This window comes from Porites lutea, chromosome 7 (assembly GCF_958299795.1).
Source record: "Porites lutea chromosome 7, jaPorLute2.1, whole genome shotgun sequence".
NCBI classification, from domain to species: domain Eukaryota; kingdom Metazoa; phylum Cnidaria; class Anthozoa; order Scleractinia; family Poritidae; genus Porites; species Porites lutea.
Genome location: NC_133207.1, coordinates 21,705,151 through 21,714,947, shown reverse-complemented (window position 1 = coordinate 21,714,947; position 9,797 = coordinate 21,705,151). Strand labels below are relative to the sequence as shown.

At 41.3% G+C, this 9,797-nt stretch overlaps 1 protein-coding gene across 1 annotated transcript; it reads left to right on the top strand.

Annotated features, from left to right (window-relative positions):
- The first annotated feature begins 677 nt into the window (after positions 1–677).
- Positions 678–8,685, top strand: LOC140942553 (monocarboxylate transporter 12-like). Its single transcript, XM_073391470.1, has 4 exons — positions 678–1,032; positions 5,341–5,927; positions 6,664–7,033; positions 8,151–8,685. The coding sequence occupies exons 1-4, from the start codon at positions 840–842 to the stop codon at positions 8,396–8,398; spliced, it is 1,398 nt and encodes a 465-aa protein (XP_073247571.1). The 5' UTR covers positions 678–839; the 3' UTR covers positions 8,399–8,685.
- Positions 8,686–9,797: the final 1,112 nt, after the last annotated feature.

Genomic DNA, 9,797 nt, shown 5'->3' with positions numbered 1-9,797 from the left:
GAAAGGCAACATTTCTTTTTCCTCTTTGTTGTTGTGTTTCAGGAGTGCAGACTCCCTCTCTGTGAATTTTATATCTGATAGAAGGTTTCCTATCATAGTTTGTGGGTAGGCACAAGATTCAAGGAAAAATCTATCCTTGATGTAAAGACACATTTTGTAAAAACGGAAGCCTTCCAGTACACACATTTCACCTCTTGTCACCTGCCGAGTGTTTGAAAATAGGATTTGTCAAAGGAGAAGCCTTGAGAATCCTACGAACAAACTCCTCAAAAACTACGTTTGAAGATACTATTTCAAATTTCAAAAAACGCTTGATTGACAAAGGATAACCACAAACTATGATGCTTGTTGTCAATGGTTACACCTAACAGCTTAGAACTTGAGGACCACAACAACTGTGAGAGGTGTGGGAGACAATTTACAAAGGCGTAGAGTGAGACTTGCACACCGCACTGCTAGGTAAACGAGGTAAATATTGTTGTGAAATGCTCTAACAGATTCCCTATCCCTAAACTAGACTTTTAGAATACTTCCCGACGTATTTTTACAAAGACTGGGACCGAGCAGAGCGGATAAAGGTTTGCGTGACGGTTTAAGTACGTTTTGCGTTGCGTGTGAGTTGCGTGCATCACGCAATCGCAAGTAGCCAGAAGTTATGTAATTGGAAGACTGTGAAAACTTCGCTGATCGTCGCTTTGTAACTGTGCTGTTTACGTCCAGAGACGTGCCAGACCCCTGTTCTTATGCTGCCTTGTGAAACCAGCGCGCGACCTCCACATGACTAATATTTATAAAGTGAAGCTGATAGGTATAGAAAGACTGACCACATCGAACAAAACATGAATATTTGTAGATCTGTATCGAGATGTTGTCGTGATGGCCATTCATCGCACAAAAAGGACAGCAAATGGGCATGGATGGTTTGCCTTGCGGCTTCCACGAATATGGCGTTCACTGCGGGGTTGCTTTTTTGCTTTGGAGTACTTTTACCTGTGTTCATGGACTATTTCAACGAAAGCAGGGAACGTACAGGTATGAAATCAATTCAGCTGCCATTCCCTTTTGATTTAGAAATCAAGAAAGTTATTATAAAGCTCCAAGCTTTTAAACGATACCCTTCCCTTGCCTCATTGTACATCCACAATTAAACTGCATTCATCATCATCCGTCAGCTTTTCATAATCTTTTCTTATACATTAAGGTTACATGAATATATAATAGTATCAAAACCATCCTCCTCTATAAGCCCTCCCCTTAACCCCCCACCCCCCCACAACTGGAGAAAAAAAAAACAGGGGGCACAGGGGTGTACCCAGCTTTGTGCAAAGCTTTGTGCAAGTGGACTCCAACTCCTCCGAATCATTCACTCAATAAGTTTCGGTTCTTACACAGCAATTCAAAAGACATCAGTGTATGTCATAGGTAGAAAGAGCAATAATTTTTCTAAATTGATTCACACCTCAAGTCACTACTAAATGTGTACTGTTGAAGACATCTGACAAACTGATAAATACGCAAAGTTGCAGACCTTTACCAAAGGGCTCCCTGCAAAAACGTCCCCTTGATAGCTATAGCCCACTCGTACGGTGTATCCCATACTTAGAGGGGACGTTTTTGCATGGAGCCCTTATTTAGGTGCTTTTTATTGATCTGATCAGTTTAATGCACATATCATAACTGTCACACCTGACTTTTTATTTAGAACCATTATTCCTGATTTCATAGGACACATCATATTTTCTATATACCACACTGAATCAAATGCTGGATTACAGTTGTACACATTGATTTACCCATTCCAGCCTTTCAAGGAACTGACGTGAATTTTTTTTAAAAAAAGTGGTCTGAACTTCACGGTCTTCATGTTACCAGTGCATGTACTCAGGCGAGATTGAAAATCTAACCCTAGTCAGCTATTAGCACCTGTTCTCGATGTAAGATTATGTGTCGAGAGTTGGTTTATCACCTTGCACAGATACCATAAACTTCCCTGCTTAATAACCCCTTGCTTATAGGCCTTTATATCTACCTGTAAACAGAAAAATACAGGCGATTATAAGCTACCCTGTATACCAGACCCCTCTAAATTCCTTAGCTTGTTTAACTGATATAAGCGCCATTTTAAAATGAGGAAAAATAAGACCTTTGTTACATATTTAATAAGACTCAAACTATACCTTATAAATGGCACATTTATTTGAAATTGAGCTAAGACATATCTATAAGAATAGCCCCTAACACCTGTTCTTTGATAAGACACGTCTTTGCTAAGTTACGTCTTATTTTTCCTAGTATAAATGGCCCTATATTCAGTATACTCTCACAATACAGGTAGTGACTATTACTTCAAACAGAAAATCAAAAAAAAAAAAATCCGGAATAAAGAGTTTGTTACCACCACTTTATTTTTTAACTTCACATGATTGTAAGTATTATTATCTCAAATACAATAAACTGAAATACAGTAACCAGGATTCAACTTTATGGCAGGATCAACTTAGCATGAGGGGGCTTTGTTTGTGTACAGTATTATTTTTGTAATTATGAAGAGGGTCACTGGTGGTTTGATGTTTCAAACCACTTTGTTGTTGCACTAAATGAATTAACTGTTTAGCGACATCTTGTTCACAGCAGCTGATGAGGATTTTATGGATGATACAGCACTGACTCCTCTCATTTTAAATTGGTTACTCCAACTAAGGGGTTACATTGGTTACATTTTCCCCATTAAATATACTGGGAGGCTTTGCCTGACAGTTATATGTCTTTTTATACTTCAGCTAAATGAAAGGGTAGTGTGTCATGAGTGGAAGTACGCCAAATGTTTTCAGGTTTTTAAAAGTGCCAATTACATTCAAGGAATTAGAACAGATGTACCTTATCGTTGCATCGTTTCATTTATTAGATCTTATTAAATGCTATATAAAAATGACCAGAAAATGACAATCAGTTATGGTACATAAAAGGGAGCTGAACTTTGCTGAGTAGAACCCCACCATCCGTCTTGGATAGTGAACCAGCTAATTTTTGCTCTCACTAGTTTCCATTGTACTCATGTTCACACTAGTTCTTTGTCAAGTTGTTAAGTTTTAAGCTCCTATATTACTATACTATAATTTCGTTTCCATTGAAAAACTTTTCATTTGTTTTTCAATGTAATCACAGGATACCCTACTCAATGGGTTCCTTGAAAGGTTTCTTGACCTCACAACTGATGTAAGCTCTACTGGTTTTATTTTTTCTTTTGTTTTAAAACAGGTTCGTTTCATATTCAAGAAGTATTAATGTATTTTATTTCTTTCGTATTAAAGCTCATGGCGTGAGCTTTTTTATTTTTGGAAACACCAGTAAGGGCCCCGTTAGGGTAAAATTCCGACAAGCGACACAGCCTTCAAACAGGGACAGAAGACAGATGAAATAACGGCAAATGGCAAGAACATGAGTTAAAAATGTGACAGCAACAAGGAAAATCGCAAATACAACAGTAAAATTCCGACAGCGACATGGCCTCCTTTTCGATACGAGAAACGAACGCATTTGAACTTAAAACAAGTTTTGGGACTTAACGTACCCCCTTCCTCCGCTTAGCGTACATGTAGCCGCACCGTTCCCCCCACAAAGGAAAAGCGGAAAACGTGGGGGAGGGTGCGGTTACACGTAGGCTACCTCCGCTAAGAAGGTCTTAGCACCAGTGTTTGACAAGTTCTCTCTGAGGCAACCCGGACGTTCACACGGCATAGAACAAAGTTTCGACCGGCTGAAAAATTTGAGTTGAGTCTTCGTTCACACGAAACCGTTCTATTTTTCTCGCTCTGTTCACACGAGACTTTGAACGAATAGGCTGCGTCTAAATTTTCCTGCAGATAGAGCGATTTTCGTATGACCTTGAAATGAAAACGCGCGAACAAAACAGAAAGAACAAACGAACGGAAATAGAGCGATTTGATTGGTTTATCGAACGGATACAAAAGCGCGTGCATTTTGGTTGGTTAAGCGAACGCTTGGGTGAAAAACCTTCATGCCCGAGAACTTTCTAGAAATCAATCGATACTTCGCTTTGACGTCATACTGCAACACGATTGGCCAATCGAACGATGCCTTCTCCATACAGTTGAACCTTCGGTAAGCGACCACCCAAAATGCAAGGGCTTAGTGGTCGCTTACAAGAATTGAACCCCAGGGGGCCTCTTCCATGAAGTGGTCCGGGCACATCTACTTTATGGAAGATAATTTATTGTATACAATGTCTAAGTTACGCCATGTGTGGGTCCATGTTGTTACTAAAGTTCTTCAAATTTTTTAGGTAGCACAGTGCTCACAGCAAACATAGAGATCAGAGAATATGTCAAGTTGTCGCCTACAAGAGGTTAAAAACGATAGAAAATCATTAAACTTTCAGGCCCAAAAAGTGGTCGGGGTCGCTTACAGGAGGTGATCGTTTACTAGAGGTTCCAATTGTAAGGCTTTGACAGAGAAAGTTTTGGTGTTTTGGATAAGTGGTCGCTTATGGCAGATGGTCGCCTACGAGAGGTGGTCGCACATCGAGGTTCGACTGTATCAGGGTTTTCTTTGGCGGGAAAACGAAGAGTCCATGTTTTGATCTTTTCATCTATAGGCTAACAAAACAAATAAAGAACACTTACCGAAACCACTTTTCAAGGTCATACGGAAATCGCTCTAATTATTAAGGTGGTTCCGTCTGGACGGAACACCGAAACGCACGAATTTTCATCCGGCTGAAAATTCGTCCGGTGCCGTGCGTGTCAACGTAGTCTGATACTTCAATTACTCGACCTTTGTTTAGTAGTCATCTCTAGAGCACACTCTTGGCAAACTAGCTCGACATTCATGCTATGCTTGCTTGCTTCATGATTCTGGACGGATTTTGATGGTTTCGGGAAATGTGTGGCTATAGGTAACGCAAACAAAAAGAAATTGTCAGGACACATACTGCATGTTTCCATGGCCTCTCGATTAATGCTGTGAGTGGTTGTCTTGCTAACAAATTTGGCGAAATTTTTGCAGGTTAACTCTCGGCTCTAAGATGGTTATTCTACCTTTGGGAGCGGCACTTATGTCCGTCTTAGTGTCCTCCATATAGAGTTCAAAGAAAGTGACTGAAAAGCAGCGAGACCTGTGTGTGTGTCCCTTTTATAGAGGTGTCTGAGATTCTATGTTTCGTTAACTTGCCAATTTAGCCAAGTCCGCCGTTTTATTTATTATTTATTTATTTCGTTTATAAATTGTCTACGTCAGGTTCGCGCCAGCCCTTTCCTTCCTTAATTACTGGACGTTTCATTTCCTTGCGTGTTAATTTTTTTTCTTTTCTTTCTTCATCAGCATGGGTTGGCTCTCTTTCGTTCGCCTTCGGTTTGGTTGTTGCTCCTCTTGGAGCTTCTCTCATCAATCGCTTTGGTTGTCGTGCAGTATCGATGGCTGGATGCCTCGCATGTGCATCGGGTTTAGCCGTGGCTTCGTTTGCCTCAAGTTTGACACTTTTATTTGTTTCTTATGCTGTTTTTGGGTGTGGAAGCGGTTGTGTTTTAGTTTCAAGCGTCGTAGTCGTTAGACGCTGTTTTGACAAACGACAATCACTTGCACTTGGAGTCTCTGCAGCTGGCCAAGGTCTGGGTACAATGGTCCTCAGTCAAGTCTTACAATCTCTTGTTACCGTCGTTCATTGGAGAGATACATTGCGGATTTTTGCCGCTGCTCTGTTTCTTAACAGCTTCTGTGGTATCTTGTATGATGCCAACTTAACACAAGGGCAGGTCAGTTCAAGTACCGATGAAGAGGAAGAAAAACATAGAGAGAACTCCAAGAGGTTTACACTCCATTGTTCAGTATGGAAGGTTCCTGGATTTCTTTTGCTTACAGCATGCTCATTTTTTGTTATGTTTGCTCGCATTACAAATTACGTCCACTTGGTAAGATATGGGCGTTGCCTATTTCCTTTTGTAAACGGTCTTTGCCATTTTTAATGGTCGATGCCACCATTTGTAACCAAGCCTTTAGGGGCCGACCATTTGACTTTTGAGGGGGGGGGGGGGGGCGGGGGCATGGGTAATTTCAGAAGAAATATTCTGCAGACGGATTTCAGGGGAAAAAAATCTTGAATACCTGCAAAAAAAATATCCTGCATTAAAAAAAAAGATCTGTTAAGGTCCGGGTTCGACCCTGGGTCGCGTTTTTCTCTCTTTTTCATAGAAGCACTTTCAATAACTGGTCAAAAATTTCCTACGTCTCTTAAAAATAGCAGCGACCGTTTACGAAAGGGACAACCGACTGCATAGGCGTTACCTCGTCAATTCAAGCCTAATAATAATAATAATAATAATACCAGTTGCTTTGCAAGGAAACTGTAGAGAGATCAGAGAACATTTATTGGTTTTAAATTTCAAGGGCATTTCGACCCCAGCATATCAGCTCCAAATCGTACATTTTTGTTTACTTTGCAAATCTCCGAGAAATGTCGTGCAGCACTTTTTTTCACCTCTCCCAGGTGAAAAAAGAGCGTTGTTGTCGCGCGTTTGCGTTTTTGTCCCGCCCCCTGCTTTATTTTTAATCGTCCCGATATCTTGTTATGTTGCCATCATATGACACTTTTGAACGAGAACAAATGTAAACCCCATGGTATTTAGCGCTACATTCTTTTCCATACAGGTAAAGTTCGCGCAAGATCTAGGAACGTCCTTCAGCGCAGCTTCAAGGCTTGTTCTTTACTTGGGAATCACCGCAGTTGTTGGACGCTTTGCTGGAGGTTTTCTATGTTCCATTAAGCAGCTAAAGAACTTGTATATTTTACAAGGGGCAGGGCTTATAAATGGTATCTCGATGATGCTCTTAACATTAGCGCAAAGTTACTCACCTCTGGTTGCGTACGCGTTTACATTTGGGTTCTGCGATGGGGTGACGGCTACAGTTATGAACATCGAGGCTGTGACGTGCGTGGATCATTACAGAGCAGCTTCATCGTTTGGTCACTTTCTTTTGACCATATCCGTAACAACACTAGTTGGACCGCCAATATCAGGTAAGGCATACAGCACTCTAGCAACGACGTTTTTCAGCGACGCGCGTCAACCGGAGGTGATGCTTTTATCCTGGCTTTTAAAATGCCTTGACGCTACCGAATTTTTATTTCTTACTGTCTTTACTTTTATAGAGAGGATTTGCCCGTACTACTACATGAGAAATTTCTGCAATTTGATTGGCTTAGAGCAGTGGTATTTCAGCTTAATTTGAAATACCTACATGTGAAAATTACAAACCTTTTGTGGGTAGTAGTATAAACAAATAATAGCATGATTTGTACGTGATATTTGGCATAAATACCACTCATGATATTTCAAAATCATCTCAAATTTCACTCGCCCAACGGCCTCGTGAAATTACGTATAACAATTTCGAAATATCAGTCGTGGTAATTATGCTAAATATCACTACAAATCATGCTATTACCTATACAAATTTGGGCAAAACTACTGCCCAAGTATACATGAAAGTGTCCACTTCCGGTTACAGTGCGTCGCTCAAAAGTCTCTGCTCAGTTCCAATTCCAGCTCCAGTTTACTTTTCCATTCGGTTATCCTGTCACCAGGGAGTTGCATTTTCGAATTGAGGTTCAACAAATGTAGCGAAACCAACCTTCACTTGCGTGCCCCATTCTCTTGTAAATTCTAAAGGTTATTTTTATCCCCAAATTCTGCTGCTGATCCGTTCAGTAAAATGCATTACCTCATATACAGGGTGTAATTCAGTCATCTAAATCGGGGCCAGAATAGTCAGCTTGCTAGGGAGTTGATGTAGGCGAATCTTTTCTGACCTCACACCCTGTGAATACAGCCGTATCTCCTCGCTCCTCGCAGTTGGCTACTGACGTCATTATTTACATTTCATTAGGGTTGGGCCATCCTCGGAGACCCAGGGACAGTCAGTCGGGTCGGGAGAAAAGGCGCGACGAAAGTTTTCAAATACGGGCGAAGGAGCCCTTTGAAAACTGTTGTCGCGCCTTTTCTCCCGACCTGACTGACTGCCCCTTTGTCTCCGAGGATAGCGTATACATGTATATAGACTTTCATCATATTGTACCCGAGAGACTGTGCTAGACTGTGCTAATAAAAACTGATCTTGATCTCTTATGTTTTTAGGACTTATTGCTGATAGTTTTGGATCATATAAGCCTGCCTTCCTGATGTCCGGCGCCTTTTTTATTATGGGTTCATTAATTCCATTGGTGATTTGTGTTAAGCGCTGGAATAAGAGAAACATGCGAGACTCGCTTGTTGATGAAAGCGAAGCAGGAAAAATACTGGAACAACCTGGTACACCCACCGAGTCAGCCCACGAAAGGAGAAATTCTGACATTAACGTGCATGATTGCGTTTCCTCAGTTTGAACTACAGTTCATTAGGGCCAGTAACCTTGTTCCCAAGGTCCTGGGGCGAGTAGGACGGGACTATGGGAACGAGGTTGAGTGCTCGGTTGTTACTGTACTTTATGTATTTTTAACAGAGTCCGTCGAGCGCGCGTGATAAAAAATAAAAACCGCGGGGATTTATTGACCGCCAGCGCAAGGGGTTAGTGATAGGGGAAGGAGAAAATAGTTCTTTATTTTTCTTTCTCGCGCGCTAGCCGATGTTTTCGAAAAGAACGAAAATAAACTTAAAACAACGTCTCTGTAAAGGCTATGTATTTGGGGGGGGGGGGGGTGGGGGCGAGGGGGGTAGACTCTATTCTATGGATCCGATATCCTATACATTTTTGCATGGTTTTGTCCATGTTTTGGCCAACCTACATTTTCTTTGCGAGACATCAACACGGCACGAAGACTCTTGCTTTCCCGGAGAATTTGTTTGTTTGCGCTCTAATAGACTGCGAGCAGTCTCTTGTTTTTCTTTGCAAAGTTACTGCACGCGAAACCTAAGCACGCAGGCGGCGAAGCCGGGAGCCGCGAGAAAAGAAAATAACGTCGTTCTTTGCAATCGCGCTAGATGAGATAAGAACTAGACGGATTTTAAGAGAAAAGGCGGACTGCAATCAGTCTAGCGCTCTAATTTAAGTGATGATAACATAATTTCCGCCTAAAGGCCAGGTCTAAAAACGGGTATGGATTTTAGAGGTCTGGTCTGCAAACGGGTGTGGAAAATTACAATTTTTGGTCTTAAATAGGGGCCGCATACCCCCCACCAAGAATTCCCAGGAGTACCCCGCCCGGGTGCGGTGTGGAGTTGAGTTGAATTTATACGTAGCACGATCAGCTAATCAGCTTTGCAGGCTTAACGCTTTGCAAATTCATGTTAATGACAGATCTCCTATATTTGTTTGTGGTCCTTTCCTTTTTAATGTTCATTACTGCCGCACTCTCCCAACAGAGATCAGCTGGCAACGCCTATTCATCGACATTCTGATATTCTTATTGGTTTAATTTATGATGTATATACCGCAAATCCCCATTCTTCACTAATGAATAATAGACTGTATTAATCAATCACGACTGTAAAACTTTATGTGGACTGATTCACAATGGCTCCTGGGACAACTGATACCATCGTCTTTGTTAAATTAAATAAGCCCCCCTTCAAGTCTGAAAAAATAAGTCCTTAGGGGGCTTAATAGAGGATTGACGGTATTCAAAACACGAAAGCAGTGTTTCCTTATCAAGGTGAGAGTTAAAAGTTCGAGAGGGAAAATTTTCATTGCATTTCTTTTTCTTTTTCTTTACAATTAATCCTCATCCGGCCTCGAAGACCTTAAGAAAACTTGAATTCTTGGCTGTTCTTCCGAGCGGTTCTCAC

Excerpts from the sequence above, each read along its gene's own strand:
- LOC140942553 (XM_073391470.1), top strand. The coding sequence starts at position 840 with ATGAATATTTGTAGATCTGTATCGAGATGTTGTCGTGATGGCCATTCA. Across the intron at positions 1,033-5,340 it reads CGAAAGCAGGGAACGTACAG|CATGGGTTGGCTCTCTTTCG; the intron begins GTATGAAATCAA and ends TTTCTTCATCAG. Across the intron at positions 5,928-6,663 it reads TTACAAATTACGTCCACTTG|GTAAAGTTCGCGCAAGATCT; the intron begins GTAAGATATGGG and ends TTTTCCATACAG.